The sequence below is a fragment of the Miniopterus schreibersii genome (genome assembly GCF_964146895.1).
Source record: "Miniopterus schreibersii genome assembly, chromosome: 6".
Lineage (NCBI taxonomy): Eukaryota > Metazoa > Chordata > Mammalia > Chiroptera > Miniopteridae > Miniopterus > Miniopterus schreibersii.
The window spans coordinates 18,149,100-18,166,112 of record NC_138107.1 but is presented as its reverse complement, the minus strand read 5'-3'; the positions used below and the strand labels follow the sequence as shown (position 1 = coordinate 18,166,112).

At 37.9% G+C, this 17,013-nt stretch overlaps 1 protein-coding gene across 3 annotated transcripts in view; it reads right to left on the bottom strand.

Moving 5' to 3' along the window:
- The window catches only part of PTCHD4 (patched domain containing 4), a gene marked incomplete at its 5' end in the record, with an annotated part of 174,389 nt that overhangs the window by 112,211 nt on the left and 45,165 nt on the right, over positions 1-17,013 (bottom strand). For all 3 annotated transcript variants that reach the window (XM_081140064.1, XM_081140062.1, XM_081140063.1), the window contains one exon: positions 9,855-10,335. In XM_081140064.1, the coding sequence (XP_080996190.1) occupies positions 9,855-10,335 (481 nt within the window). The remainder of the gene's footprint in view (positions 1-9,854; positions 10,336-17,013) is intronic.

Below are 17,013 nucleotides of genomic sequence, written 5' to 3'. Positions count from 1 at the left end.
ATCCTCAATGAAATGAGCCATCTACCCTGTTTCTTCCTCTCTCCCTTCCTTTTTTTTTTCTTTTTTCTGTTTTGGTTTTCTTTTATTCCCCCTAAAAAGTAGTTTAACTTAATCTTATAACTAGCTCTTTCTGATGAAGTTATTTCCTTTCCTTCATTATTTGGTTTATATCATTGACTATTATGGCTATACTCTATGCTTTTTATTTAAGTCATCTCAAATACACTTAGTAAATATTCTTAACTAATAGTTTGCTGTTTTATATGATTAAATATAATATTTAGCTTAGGATGTTACACTTAAAGTGGAAACAATCACTGGAAATATTACTGGCCAGGATTTTTCTTATTCCCATTTAAGCCAAGTTAATATGGGGAAGCAGTAGGAAAAATAGCAGCATCCTCTTTATATTAAGCATGAACTCTAAGGGCTTGAGTAACAGAGTTTTACTGTGGTCTGGACATAAAACTATGGCAGACAGTTATTCAGTGCATTTGGTACATAAACCACAGTGTTCCAGGAAGGCAGGTGGGAATCAGTGCACAGGGATTCTTCAGTTCTTGGAAGCTTAAGGCCGGCCTCTATGATCCTCAAATCAGCATAGGACTCATGTTTCTCTGCAAATATTCCTTTTTGTTAGATAGTATCTGGGTATGAAAATACTGGCTTGAAAAAGAATTGAATCTAAGAAGTAAGTTTCCAATTTTTAAACAATTTTTATCTAGATAGGACTTTGTTTTTTCTAAAAAAAAAAAAAAAAAAAAAAAGCAATGGCATAAGCCTTGATGTCTTTTCACCCTTCAAGTTTCAAGAGTTTAAACTGCAGCATTTACCTTGATGCAGCATTTACCTTGATGGAGTACTGCAGAAAACCCCATTCTGGTTGGCAACTGCAGCTCTCTGCATTGGTAATATTTTTTCTTGGAATGTTCTGACTTGACAGTCAAGTCAACTTCAACTACTGAGGATAGTTAAGGTTGCTTGTGATAGATATGTATTTGAGGAAGGTTTAGATGTCCATGCTGGAGAGTGGTAGTGTCTGATACATTAATAGTTCTACCACGTGCTAGGTAAATTGATCTTTCTCATTTCCTCATCTGCTTAAATATTCAAGCCTGATTCATGATCTGATTTAAGAGGTAAAACACAATAGCAGAACATATTAGCCAGCATACGGCTTATTTATGAATCTTTCCATTTTAAAAGTCTAAACTAGCATATCAGCTACTCCTGAGATAAAAAAGATCACCAAAATGGGTCCATATGCCTCTCATCTGAGAAAAACTGTATTATGTAACAGTTCTCTTCCCCATTCCAAAACTCCAACTACCACTGGAGGAAGCTCATTAGCAGTAAAAAGTGCAAAAATGGAGGTGGATTCCAAAGAAAATGCAGAATCTTAAGGAGTCAGGATATAATTACTACTAATGTTGGACAGTGCTGTACAGTAAAAAGTACATAATATTCAATTCTGCCTCAAATACTTGACATAGTTTAACTTCTTACTTGTTATGCCAAGATCTGTTCCCTTCCCACCTTCTTCAAAGTCTACAAAAACTGATTAGTTAGACAATATCTTAACTCATTAAAAATGTCTGATTCGGGAAGTCCATGTCACATCTACAATAGAAGAACAGGTCAATATAGCAAAATTAAAACTAAAGAATAACATAAAAAAATAGGGACACTAAGCTATCCAAGCTAAAAACAATCAAAACTTTAGATTTTTCTTGTTCTAAGAACTTTAACAGTCACAAAGCCATCAGTAGGTCAATGTTTTGCAAAATGCATACTGTATAGGATTTGGATTAGACATGGAAAAGATGCCAAGTAGACCCAGTTCTAGCCCACAATGAGCCAAAAACCTAAATGAGGTGACATATAGCCTAAGTGTCAAATAAATGATTCACTGATTAAAGAGTAAAGGTGGAAGAGATGTTAAAGAACAATCAGTCCAACTTCCTCATCTTATGAAAGAGAAAACATGGGAGACCCAGAAAGAAGAAGCCACCTAATAAATGAGAGGAAGGGACTGAACTGGACCCCAACTCTTATGACTCTAAGCATGTAAGCATAGGGGTTTTCACATCATTGGTGGACACTTTTCCAAAAGAAGTAACCTTATCACCAAAAGCAAGGAAGCTGCATTTAACGTGGCTGAGAAGCAGCTCCAATTGAACTCTCTTGTCACAATGAGGTCATTTCTGTTCCAGCAATGGAGTTATTTTAGGAAGGCTTTTGATGGGTTTAATGACCCTAAGTAAAACAGGCCCCTAGGCAAAGCCAATTGTTTTGTTGAGAAACAACAAATTGTTGAGAAACATTTCCAATACCATAACATAATCATTAAAGAACTTCAGTCACCCATTAAGGCTTAGAGGCCCATTATATGCTATTTTCCTGGTTCATGCCTGGGGAAATAGAAGTGCCCAAAAAGTAACACCTTATGTCTCTGGTTACCCTGCCCCTTTCTAAATGGAGATAATGCCTCCAGCAGAACCAAGAGGAGCTGCTACTTATGCTTGTGATGAGTTTCCCCAACAATAAATCTCCACCTATCTGCATAATCTGCTTAAGACATTAGTCCAAAAAAGGTTCTATGGTAATTTTCCTAAACATTTTTATTGTGGCCCACGTTAGGAAATACATCTTACATCATGATCTATTATACACACAAATGTTAAACTGAAACAAAAAGTTTGACACAATAATACTGTACCACTCAACACCTTCTGATACTTCCTATTCTTTTTTATTTTAGTCTTTTTTCTTGAAGTGAAATATAAATGTGAATTATAATACATTAAATTGATTTAATGGCTCTCTAATAGATCATAACCCATTTAAGAAACACTATGAGACCATTTACTCATTAATTTCACATATATTAATTACTGTCTACCCTAGGCCAAGTACTATTTGAAGTATTAGAAAACACTTTTCTTGAAGCCACCATGTAAGAAGTCTGAATGCCCTGAAAACGCCATGCTGAAGAGGCCACGTTCAGATTCAGTTTTCAACAGTCCCAGCTGAGATCGTCCTTCAGAAATCCTAGACTTGGTACCAGCCGTGGAGCAAAGAAGTGGTAGATCCACCCCATTAATCCAGCCCTCCGACATTCAAGTCACCCTCAGCTATCTAGATCATCTCAGCTGAGGCTCTAGGCATCACGGAGGTGGGAAGAGCTGACGCCACTGTGACCTTACCCAATTACTGGCCCACTGAATGCGTGAGCATAATGAAATGGCTGTTGTTTTACACTACTAAGTTTCATGGTGTTTGTTTTACAGCAATATAGTGCAGAACAGGCTCCAACTTCAAACAATTTTCTGACCCCACAAAGAAATTTAATAGTTTGACCCAATCAGCTTTTTACTATGATGATGACGATGGAGGATGAATCCTCATTGCCTTTATGGTTTGGCTTAGTTTATGTGGAAGAGGCAATTGATGTTCTTAAAATAATCTATTTCCTCTCCAACCTTTTCTGCACATTCCTGTAGCTAACTGGTTGCCATATGTCCAGTCCTGGCCAATAGTATATGATGAGAGGCAGATATATCACTTTGGGTACAGTGAGAAGTAGGAGTGGTTCCTCTAACTGTTCTCTCTTTTGGACTAGGCGCACAGACTCAGAAGACGAAATTGCGAGATGAAGGTATCCTGGGCCACTGACTCTGTTCATGAAGAGGTGCTAGAGAAAGCTTCCTGACCCATACCAAGCTCCAGTGTGAACAAGAAATAACTCTTTGTTGTGCTAGGCTCTGTAAACTGAAGGCATTACTTATTATTGCAATATAGTCTAGCTAACCCAAACCAATATAATTTTCATAATCTGTTATTATAGTCACTCTGCATACGCCATAACGACTCTTCTTTTTTTCTGGGATTTTTTTTCTCATCAAATTCATCTCAATGCCTACTCAACTCCTCCCTGGAATAACTATACAATAAGGCTGGGCAGGGAGGGGAAGGGACTCAGCAACCATGCTAACTGATTTCTTATTTTAATTCATGTACACAGACTTCAAATGGACCTTAGTGCTTCCTAGTTATTCTCTTAAATATTCTTTAATTCATTCTCCAGTTTTCCAAAGTGACTCTTTCAAACTCCCTTCACCTTCTTCAAATCAAATTTATTCTTTCCCCAAATTTATTCCCAGCTGATGACTTACTTCATATTTTACTGACAAAGTTGAAGCCACAGAAAAGAATTTCCACACGCTCCCACCCCCACATGTACCAATCTATCTGGATCTGCCCATATATTTTGCCTTCCTTTTGCTTCACTGTGGATGAGCTGACTATGCTCTTACGTAAAGCCAACGACTACTTAAGCTCTGAATCCAGGCCCATCTCTCCTACTCAATGACATTGCTTCTGCAATTTCCTTCTCTCTCTGCTTTACTATGAAGCTTTCTTCCTTTACTGCACATTCCCATCATTGTACAGTCACTGGTATTTCCCTTTAATATGAAACTCCTTGAAAAAAATTCTCTTTATTCACCATCTTCACATCCTATTCTCCAAGTGTTATTGAACCTCTTAAAATTACCCTCAGCACTCCCCCAAAGCAGATCCTGTCCAAGTCTCCAATGACCTTCAAATTGCCAAATAAAAAAAAATTCTCACTTCTCATTGGACACAATTTCTTAGCAGCTTTTGAAATAGTTGATCCTTTGCTCCTTCATGGAACACATTTTTTACTTGGCTGCTGGGACACTGTTCTCTTTTGCTTTTCTGCTATCTCACTGTCCGATTGTTCTTAGTGTCTTTTTCTGAGTCATGCTCATCTTTCCAACCTCTGAGTGTTGGAATGGTCCTAGGATGAGATTTCAGACTTCGATTTTCCATTTGCATTGTTCTTTCTAGTTGGTCTTATCAAATTCCATGTCTTTCATTATTAGGGGTGCCATGATTAATCCAAAATTTATATTTTCAGCTCCAACTTACAGATTTTACTTCTGAACCCGATCTCCATACTGCTCTTACAGAGCTAGCCCCACATTTTCCCATTTGGAAGCTGAATAGGCATCTCTGTCTTAGCAGATCCAAAACTAAACTCTTGATATTTTTCCCTGCAATTTATTCCTCCCACAATCTCCCTGACAGTAAGTGACAACTGTTTTCTATTAGTTATTCAGTCTTCAAAGCTTGGGGTCATCCTTGAGTTGTTGTTTTTTTCTAACACACCATATCCTGTCCTTTAGCCAATCCTGTCAATTCTATTTTCAAATATATACCCTGAGTCTAATCCCTTTAAACAATGGTCATTGCTCCCATGTTATTTCGAGCCACCATTATATCTTATGAAGATTTTGCACTAACCTTTTACACAGTTTCCCTATAACCATTCTTGCTCTATTGCGGACTAATTCCCATATTGTAGTTGAAGATACTACAACATAATAGTTACAATGTGTAGCTCAAAGATGCTTTAAAGTATAAGTTAGATCACATTCTCTTGTGTCAAAAGGCTTCAGATCGCTCTCCATCTAAAGTACTAAGTTCTCGGTGCCCTACATGGTCTGGCCATACAGTACCTCTCTAGCCCCTACGCAGAATATGCAGACACTTGCCCACCCTGCTCTAGACACTCCCCTTCTTGCTCTTTTTTAACTTCACCAAGCATGCCCATCTCAAAGCCTTTGCATGTGTAGCTCTCTTTGTCAGGGAAACTCTTTTCTGGGGTTGCCACATGGCCCCGTCTTCACTTCATTTAGCTCTCTGCTTCAATTTCATTTCTTAGAGGAGCTTTTCTCTGACCACCTATGCTCTCTATCCATTATCCTGTTTTATTTTTATATTTTATATCACTTATCAATAATATAGCAATAGTTTATATAGATCTGCTTATTGTTGGATGCCTCCCCTCTGCAGGCCTAGAAGGTAAAAATCCATACAGGCAGCAACTTGATCAGTTCTATTTGATACCTTTTACTATCGAACCCAAAATACTTGGAACATAGTAGGTGCTCAATAAATATTTGAATAAATTAATAAATAAATGAATATGAAGCTCAGTTTTAGAAGATGAATGAAAGTCTCATATGTGGAAACTCTGAGTCCCTGTGAGGAAAAACAAGTCATCTGCATGTACCTAGTATCAAATTAACTAAAGAATGACTCCTGAGTTATAAAACAAACTCAGGATGGGCAGAAAAATAATAATGAACCAAGGCTATTAATGTAGCCACAGAAGACCAAAAAAATACAGCAGGATCCAGCTTGGCATTTGTGTGCAATATTAGCCCATATTTCTCTTTGTCAGAAAGAGAAGACATCCACATAAAGCAAATGTGATTAAAACAAATGTTGACAACTGGTTATAAATTAAATTAGTGGCCTTCTCATTGGTTTATGCTTGTATAAGGAAAGGACATTAAGCTGGAGTTAAATGGGGCCATTTTGGGTGGTTTTTAAAAATTATTATAAGTCTAGATTTCTCCTTCTGATATCTTTTCTAGAGAAAATAAGTATGTCTAAAATCATCTTTTCTAAACCTAAATATATAATATACAATTAGACAAACAAATTTACTTATGGAGACACTAGAACAAAATAAAACATTGGTGCAGGCTTTAAAAATGCAGGATATAGGGGTACAGAATATATGAGTCAAATGACATTGGGGATATTAAGAAGATGAATGGTCACAAAAAAGAGCACGCAGGTGCAGTATAGAAGGAAGTGGGGTGGTCAAAAATAAGGTGACTGAAGATCAGAACACCACAAGTGACATACTCAGCTATAGGAATAAATTCTAATGAGGATGAATGGTTTGAATCTGGAGCATAATAGAGCGATGTTCACTACATTAAAGAAATCCACGTGGGAAGATGGGAATAGAAATAGAGGTTTACCAAAAGAATCAGGCTTCTTTCTTTTACACCCAACTAATTTTGAATTATGCAGTTTTGACACCTTGTTACCTGTAATTATTTAAAGGACTAGTTTAACCAATGCCATTGAAAGATAAATATCTGCCAAATGCAACTCACTGATGCTCAACATCACATTCCACCTCGCCATCTTATTGAGATGTGCTTTTTGTGTCTCCCAGCTTTGTGTGTCCAAGGCTCTGCACATATGTGAGTGAGCACACCCACACTAGCAGTCAACAAAGAAGAATGGAGATTAAAGACTTGAGGATAACATATACCTTAAATGTTTTCATAAAGGAATGATAAAATTCTAACCTCAGTTGAAGAATGAAATAAGTAAGATTGTAGGATCTTTGAAATTTACATCTAAAGAATTCAAACCTTTCATTTACTATATGAAAAACTCAGACAAAGGGGCAAAAGACTACATATAACTTGCCCCATAAAGCATATGAAGATACTGGAAAAGCTGAGATGAAAACTCAGATTTCCTAGCCCTGTAGAGTGTTATTCCTTTCATTTCACTAGTACCCAGTCTTGGTAGCTTTACTTTACAAACAAACAAAACACAGCACAACAAACTCTCCCTTGACAGAGCAAATATTTTAAATAAGTATATTCTTATAGGTCTATTATTATGTTTCATAACCTAGCAGAAAAGTTTCTTTTAGAATACTTTAAGGGTTTGAATTACAGGAATACTGAAAAATAACCATTCACCAGGCTACCTAACTTCTGCATGTACACTGTCCAGGGTTGATTTACGATGTAAAAACTCGCTGAGAGAGGAGAGTGAAAAGTGTGTGTTGCAGCGACTGGCTTTTCCCTCATTGTAGCTTTCAGTGCTTTTATTATTTCTTTAAAGAATGGAAACACCACTCTGCTTTCGTAGGGTTTATGTTACAATTCAGCATCACTAGAGACAAGTTTTCTCCTTATTTGTATGAAATGTAAATTTTGATGTATTATAGAGTTTTCCTGATAAATCTTTCCATTCTCTAATTAAATTACCACCAGTGTTAGAAAAAACCCTAGTAGACCTTAAAGCATCTAATTTGTCAATCTTGAATGAGTCATGTTTCTTTATTATTATTATTATTATTATTATTATTATTGTTAAATTTATTGAGGTGACATTGGTTAATAAGATCACATAAGTTTCAAGTGTACATTTCTGTGATACATGATCTGTATATTTGCACTATGGGCCCACCACCCACAGCCAAATCATCTTCCATCACTATCTATTTGGCCCCCTTTACCCTTTACTACCCACCACCTCCGTTTCCTCTGGTAACCACCATAACATTGTCTGTGTCTCTGAGTTTCAGTTTTATATCCCACAAATGAGTGACATCACATGGAATGAGTCACATTCCATCTGTGATTCATGCTGTAAGATTCTTATGAATCTTATATTATTATTTCAAGTCAAGAGACTGAGCTTAAAGAACATAACAAGTGTAAATGTTTTTAATCTAGACTCATTCTTGTGACTGGTAAAAAAAAATTTGTATAGTTCTTAGGGAAAAAGAAAAGCACTTTTTAGTAACAAGATGAACATGCATTTAAAGATGATATACAAAATCCAGGAAGACTTTCAATTTCTTGAAGCCAAAGGCCATTTCCTATGCATCACTGAATCCACTACACTTAACACACGAGCTTGACCACTAAAACGCACTGATACTTATTGAGGGTTTACTATGTGCTATTAGCTTTAGGTACGTTCTATTAAACTAAACAAACAATCCTTTGAAGATGTTATAATTATTATCCTCATTTTATGCAATAAGAAACTGAGGTTCAATGACATGAACTAACTTAATAGGGTCACAAGGAAGTTGGGTTTCCAGATAAAGAAGTGTGGCCTCAGGACCTACAACATGAATCCACTTTTCAGAGTTGTTCTCAGAAAAGTTTTGGTAAGGTGAAAACAAAAAGGGCCTGAGTCACCTACAAGACTTTGTGACCATATTCCTGTGTCTTTTTCATCTAACAATAAAACTATGCTTTAGAACTGATTTTAACCTGGGAAGTGAAAAGCAATTGCTTCACAGCTAACGCTCTCCTGCTCATGTCAGTTCACCACCTAGAGGCCATTTTTCCAGCTCATTCTCCAAATTGCTACATGTAGGGACTTATATCACATCTGACAGAACTCTTTTGCAGTTCCACAGTTGTCCCCACTATCATCTCTTTTCTGATAAGCTCCATCAGTTCTGTTGCTAAGCCATCACTCACTTTTCTTCCAAGATTTGATCTTCTTGTTTGCAAACACACACACACACACACACACACACACACACACACACACACACACTCATGTACCATTTTCTAGACCATGTCTGTCTGGGAAGAAACTTACAAGAAGGTAGAATCTTGACCAGGGATGCTCATTAATTATTTTCACCGGAGATGAGCTCATTTTTAAGTGGCAGGAGGAAGATTTTAGTTTATATAGAGGTGGGAAAATGGAGTACATTTCTGCAAAAACTTTGAAATGACCTCATAAAATTTAATAAAGAAGTTCTTTGAGATCAGAACGTATCAGAGATTCTCGGAATTTTCATTCTATGGTGTTCACTCTTTATCACTAACAACTTGAGGATGCCCATAAATATAAACTATAAAATTTTGTTTGAAAATGTTAAAGGTTTTGGATATCCTTAAGCCTGTACTCCATAATCCCTGATCTATCATTTTTATTGTAATTTTAGAAAATTACAATATTGTGCAAGTTAAAATACTTGACAGCATTCAATTCCCTGACCTAAATGGGAAAGCGGTCAGCCCATAACTTCCTGGAAGGCACAATGAGGTAAAGCTGACCCACCCCGAGTAAAGTCTTACAGAATCACACAGACACACCAACGCAAATTTAAAACAGATTTCCACCCGAGAATTCAAGACATATACTACCTGCCCCGAACAAGTAAGAATCCGATTACCACAAGGATGGATAGTTACCCATGGCGAAGAATGGGATTCCCAGCAAGGTGGAGTTGTACTTCCCATCAGTGATGAAGAAGATCCCTGCGGCCGTGACGATGGAGATGCACACGGTGAGCACCCCCAGGAGGCCCAGGAAGGGCTTGCTGCGCAAACAGTCCTTCATGGAGCTGGAGAGGGTGGCTGTGGTCAAGATCAGCACGAGGCTCACCAGGACCTTGCTCCTGGCCAGGATGCTGGTCTTATGAAAGTCTCTCCAGAGGCTAAAGGATACTAGAGAGTAGAGCTGGAGGTCCTGGTGCTCACCCTGGAGCTTCCTCATAAGCTTACAGAACTCATTCTCCCACTTCTCCCCTATGAGGTCCTGGGTGGCAGAGCCATAGGTCTGGAGGTAGTAGGTGATTTGAATGGCTCTGGCTGACTTGACCCGTTGGTCCTTGCTGTTTGGCACTTCCACTACCCCGCCTAGTTGGTGTCCAATAAAACTGTTCCTCCCATCCTTGAAAACAGAAAAAAGGGAGACTTAAGTTACAAGGCAGATGCACATTCCAGAGGACAGATTCTTACTCTTAAGTGAAGGGGCACAAGGAAGGCAGCAATTGTGGAGCTGATGTGGGTGGAGTGACATGTTAGGATTTTATATTCAACCTTTTGGAGCCACATGGGATACCATGCAAGATGATCAGGATTAGGAAAGATGCAAAGAGTGTTATGAAGCTGTACAAGTCTTGCCACATGCATAGGAAATGTACATAAATATTACTTTGATCTCATTCCCACCACTGCCTTCTGTGGCAATCTATTCTAACTCCTAAATGTGGGATCAAGTTTTATGATTCAGTTCCAGCCAAAAGTGAAGCATGGCCTGAGTTAACATTTCAAAAGTTAAACTAATTATTCATTTAATAAATGTGTGCTAAACTTTCCAGGGTTAACACACACACCTACACCAAATACACACAAACACACACAAACATTATAAACATCCATACTCGTCCTTTCCATTGTGGGGATACAACTGCATATGGCAGAACAAGTAGAAGGAATTATTGTTTTTGCTTTTACAGTTAATTTTATAGTGTTAAAATGTTTTTGAAACGTAATGTGAGCACCTAGTCATTCATTATAATTTCCCCTCCAAACACTTGCCTCAGTCTTACATTGACCTCTTTCCCATAGAATGCAGTGGACGAACTCCCTAAATGAGACTGATAAAATTTCAGGTGGGGTTGTTAAAAGGCATCTCAACTTCAGAATTTCACATAAGTAGACAAGACCATAAGAGTAGGATATTTATAAGAAAAGCAATCCCTCCTGTTTAAGGCACTCCTGAGGTGGACATTGATCTGTCTAAACAGGTTGATAGCAGTAATTTTCATCCAGTGTGCCTTAACACTTAAAACAAAATCCCTGACAGCCATCACCAAATTTTAATCAATTAGGTATTGTTTGTTTGTTTCTGGGTTTTTTGTTTGTTTGTTTATTTTTTGGCCACACTCATTTATTCCAGTGCTAATGGTTGTCAGATGAAATATTGAATGCAACAGCAGGTTGCAAGATGGAATATAGCATTGAAAATGTGCTGCAGGTACTGAGTGGGACACAGGAATGAAGGTAAATATATGCCATAAATAGACTGTGTTTGTTAGATCAGGCAAGCCATTTATCTCATGGGGGTATAAAAGAGGAGAGTCAGAGCAGAAAACAGTTCTTTCCAGAAAGAAGTGCAGGAAGGCAACAAGCCACCAGTGTGATAACCGTGGTTGTTTACACCAAACTGTGAGGTTTTATATACTCATGTAGACATGTGTAACAATTATTGTGGACTTGTTTAGTCCAGACATCTATATCTGAGGTCCTTGTTTGCATTTTTAACATGCACCAAAAGAAACATTAATACTTGAGAGTGTGTGGCAAAAAGAAAAGTTTGAGAAAGTTACAGAGAGTAAAAATGTTGTTACTTGGAGAATCAAGAGAGAAGGAAATTTCATAGTGACCCCACATACCCATATTCTCCCTACATGTTCAATAAAAGCAACCTTTCTATTTAACTCAGCCTGGCCAACTGTAAGTAAACAATGTATTTCTAAATAAGAATTTGATTTAAGGGGCTTTTTTTCCTTTACTTAGTTTATCTTCCACTTCCAAGTCACCTTTTTTCCTTATAAAAATCAAACCAAAAATCCAGCTGTAGGTTCACAGGGCTCTCTCCCCATGAAACCCTGTGGGTCCTCCGATGAGCTGAAAGTAAAAGGGTGGAAAAGCCTTGAAAAAGGTGTGAGAATCCTGACTCAGGACTGAGAGACTGTGAAATATGGTTTCCAGTCTATCAGTCCAGGACACACAGCTCCTCAATTAGGCTTGTTTACTTTTGTTTTAAGCTTGGTATAATTTTAAGTTCCAGTCTTGTTTCCACTTCTTTGAAATCCCATCTGTGATGTTGAGTTGTGCTTTTGATTATTTGAAAGACAGAGTATTTTAAAAGCTATATGTATTCACTTGAAAATGTACAGTTCCATGTGTCTTTACTCATTTCCATAATCAAAAAGATTTCTCAGGGATCTTTAGCAGAGGAACAAAGATTTATGCATCCCTCAGGCCTCATTTGGAGATTATAGTGGATCAAAAAGGGGGCTGATAATGTGTCTGGAGAAAAGTACAAATTTAAAGAAGGCAAATATAGATTATTAAATAACTGATCTTCACTGGCTCTGGCTAACTGTTCACCCCCCTTTTGAGGTGGTATAATTTTCATTTTCTACAAAAATTATTTAATAAAAAAATATGGTTTCATTCCATTATATTCAAATCAAAGTGACAATGGAATGAGTTGCTCTCTTAATCTGCTTTACATGAACCAGAACAAAATAAGCAGGGTCTCTGGAGGTCCTTGAATTGAAAGCTCTATTAAACAGTCCACATCAGAGATGAGCTGTTGGCCCAATCATCCTGCTAAGTACAGCCCTGAGAAATACACTTTTTACATTATTTGTAAGGGGAATTCTACTATTTTGTAAGGGGTGGTGGAAGTGTTCTTCAGTTTCCCAAACAAGTTCATAGGCACCTCTATGTAGGAGAAACAAGGAAAAAATATAACATATGTTGTAATTATCCTCTGGACTTGTAAGAAGTTAGGTGTGATTAATGGAGACAATACATAATCAGGAGTCATGTGACCTGGGCTGCTGTGTGCATCTCATACTAATTAGACAAGAAACCCTTGTCTGGTTCATGTCCCCTTCTAGGGTTCAGTTTTCTTATCTATAAGATGAGTACATATGAGTATAAGAGTAAAGGTTTATATGATATTGAAGACATTTTCAGCTCTATTATTCTATGAAAATACTGTCTATAAAGCTTTGAAGAGATCTAAATGTCAGAATGATATCACTATAAGTAATAGAGCCATAAATTGATTATTTCTATATCTATTCCACTCACTGGGTAGAACTGTTTGTTTAATTAATAGCAAACCTGGAGGCTCAGTTCGAGAGGGCAAATCTGCCAGTCAAAGGGTTCTAACACAGGCTTCCAACTCAACTGAGACCTCAATTCCAGTATTTTCTAGAATCCTATGGGGGTGACTTCAGGGAAACCACACTGGCTCCCATTCTCCATAAACCGCTCTTGATTATTAAAACTATCTTATATGTAGATGCCCTTTTCCCAATATTTTCCTCTCCACTAAACCAACTAGCAACCATTTAACACAGGTTCATTCATTTTCCTCCTTTCCCAGTAAAACCTCCTACACAAATTCTGAAATCCCTTTAAGTGCAGAAATCACTTTTATGTCTCAATGAAGATAAATCTTAAAATAAAAATATGACAGGATGGTAACAGATTACTTTCAATGCTCTCCTGTTTCAGTGTTTCGCTGAATTGAACTGTCATCATTAAGATGAGATAAATTGAAACCCCTAAGTCATCGTTACGTCCATTTCCGTTCCTCCTCAATGTGCTCTCCACATTAAAACCAGAATATATTTGCCCAGTTCTAAATGAGATCACATCATTTCTGCACTTAAAACCTTCTACCGGCTTCCACTTAAACCAGGAATAGAGTAAGAACTTCCTACCAGGCCCCCAAGGCCCTGCCTGGCTCACTGCTCGCTGAGCCCTCAGCCCTCTCCTCCTGCTCCTCCCCCCCCCCCCCCCCCCCCCCCCCCCCCCCGTGAACTCGGCGCCAGCCCTCCTGGCCTTTCTTCCTACTCCCTGAACTTACTCTTCCCCTCATGGCCTTTGTACCAGCCCTTCCCTCTGCCTGGAACGCTTTTCTCTATTCTTATGGCCTGGGCTACTTTCTTATGGAGATATTAACTTCAAAGAGGCTATTTGAATCACAGGGTCTAAACTAGACACTTCCTTCCTGGCAATTACTCTATCGTAATTTTATCTTCTTCCTACTAATCTTTTCTACCTGAAGTGATCTTTATGTAACCATTTAACATTCCTTTTCTGTCTCCTCCCTGAGAATGTGTGCTCATTGCAACCTGGCACCTTTCACATCTAGCTCACTGATAAGCTCCCTGTGCCTAGAACAAAGCCTGATATATAATAAACGCTTCATAATATTTATCTCAATGAGTTCACTCTGAGGGGTAGTAACTAATCATACTTTATTTTTTAGAGATTACTTTGCTAAGAACGGTAGAAGTAAGAGACACAAAGTGTCTGAGGACAGTAGGACCTCAGATGAAGAGAGGTATATATAGACATTAGAGATTGATATAGAAGAAAACGGACTTTATTCTTCTTTTAATCTGCTTAGTCTAGTGAAATATTTCCCCCAAATATGTTGTCTCTTCCATTTCCACTGCACACCAATAATGTGCAACACACTAGTCAAGAGTAGGGGGACTTAAGAGTAGCTAGAAAAAGGATTTGTATGCACTATGGTTGAGGCAAAACACAGCTCAAGATGTTCAAGGAACTACAAGAAGTGACGGGTTTGATTAGAGAAGAAAGCAAGGCCTCTTCTGTAAGGGCCATGAAAGCCTGGCTGAGTTGGACTTAACTGTCCTGCGGCAGGAAGCCACTGGTGAGTTTTAAGCAGAGGTATCACATGCTCTACTTTCGGGAGAGCTCGTTCTCATTGCACTGTGGATCATGATTTAGAGAATCGGGTGACTCTAAAGGAAAGAGCTCAGTTTAAAAGTCCCTGCAGTATTTCTGGTTCTTGATGCAGCATGAATAAAATGTCAGCTGAGTCAGTCTCTGGTAGGTAAATTGTCCCAAGGTGAATCAATGGAAGTATAGGTCACGACGCTGTCTCACGGCTGTGAAGCATCTCATCACATCATCTCTCCAAGAGCAGTAATGCCAGGAAAAAATAAATCTTGGGCTCTTTAGGTCTTTTTTCATTTACAGTTACTACTTTTAGTTTATAGTTACTACTCTGCAGCTCTAAAAATTACTCCCACCCAAACTACACCTCTAGTGTGGAAAAGAAAATTAAACTCTCAGAGATATGAGCAAATAATAAATTCTTAAAGAGATACAAGAGGAAAGAGACATTAATGTTATAAACAATTGTGCAGAAAATAAATTACTCAATGCTGCTTTGAAATTATTATAAGGGAGTAAGTGTTGTATCTGCTCAATAACTGTGCTAGGTTGACATTAAGATACTTGCTGTGACTGCAAGAAAATTGACAACACAGCTCTTGTCCAAGGAAATTGTAATTCAAATTTCATTCATTTTTGATGAGATAGACCCTGCAAGAATGTTGGAAACTTTTAGATGGTCAGTTGTCTTTTATTGTTGAAAGGAATACTTTCCTACGTGTGGTAGATAGTGATATTTCTAAAGGAATTTTAAGGGGTGTTTTGTTTTGTTTTGTTTTGTTTGTTTGCTTGTTTGCTTAAATAATGTTTGTCCTTATATGTATTCCCTAACATATTCTCTGCTTTATTCTCAGTAGCAAGTACACACACAAACTAGGATTAAACAAAATCATCAACAATCTTGACTTTTCTCTCCAGAGCTTCCTGTTTAGTAGAAACAAAGCAAATTGTGAGAAAAGCAAATTCTTAGGAGATCTTTAATGAAAAAGAAAGTCGTTTTCAAAACGGAGGCCTTAGAGCATTAACATGCACTAATAAACACTCAACTAAACTTCTTATGCATATTACTTAGCTAGGAGAGTGCACTCATAGATTTCTATTTTTTCCAAAGAGGAAGGTTGAAAATAAGGTTTCTGTGTTGCTGAAATGAAATAAGAGCTTTAGCCAACCAGAATATAGAATATGTCTAACACAGTGCCTTAGCATATCAATTAACTGAGACTTGGTTGAAAATTTTTAACACATGGCCAACTCAGTTTCAAAACTTAATAACTATATTTGCATTATCCTGGGAAACTCTTCCAGTCACTCTATGAGGGGGTGCTATACCTGAGTAGCCTCAAATCACTAATGAGGACATAGGGGCTGAAGAGGGGCAGAGTTTGTTACCCCAAATACACCTCTTTGGGATATGGCTTATTTTAAGCTGGTTACTTGTAAGGCCCTAAAGACTCAGGAAGAAACTTTGACCTTGCCTCTAACTGCCAAAAAGAATTTAAGATAGAAGACCTGTTCCAGAAAGGAGCTAGCACCATAGACAACAATAGCTTGATCTGGGAAGAACCTAGCAAGGCCCTTTGATCAAAGTCCTTTCTATGTCACATTGTCTCAATGTCCCCAGCAAACATTTGTTTATTAAACATTAACCATTTTCATCTCCCAGGTGAGGTGAATTGCCTTTTTCCCTTGAAAGTCCCAGACCCTTACCTCCTGCTTCTTAATCCAGAATGTTATATGTATATATAAACAGCAGGTCCTCAAATAATGTCATTTTCGTCAATGTCATTTTATTATAACATTGATGAGGGGGGAAAATCAATTCCTGGCTGGGGCTACTGTCTGTGTGGGTTTTCTCTGGGGACTTAGATTTCATCCCACATCCCAAAGATGTGTGAGTGCGGTGAGTGGACTTGTCTAAATTGTCTCAGTCTGAATGCGTGTGCGTGTCTGTGAGTGGCCCTGTCGTGGAAGTGTGTCCAGTCCAGGATGGGTTTCATCTTGCTCCCTGAGCTGCTGAGATGGTCTCCAGCCACCCACCGGAAACAGAATAAGTGTATGGAAAAATCATAACCTTACTTATTTTTATTATTTTTTAATAGATGTTTTACTC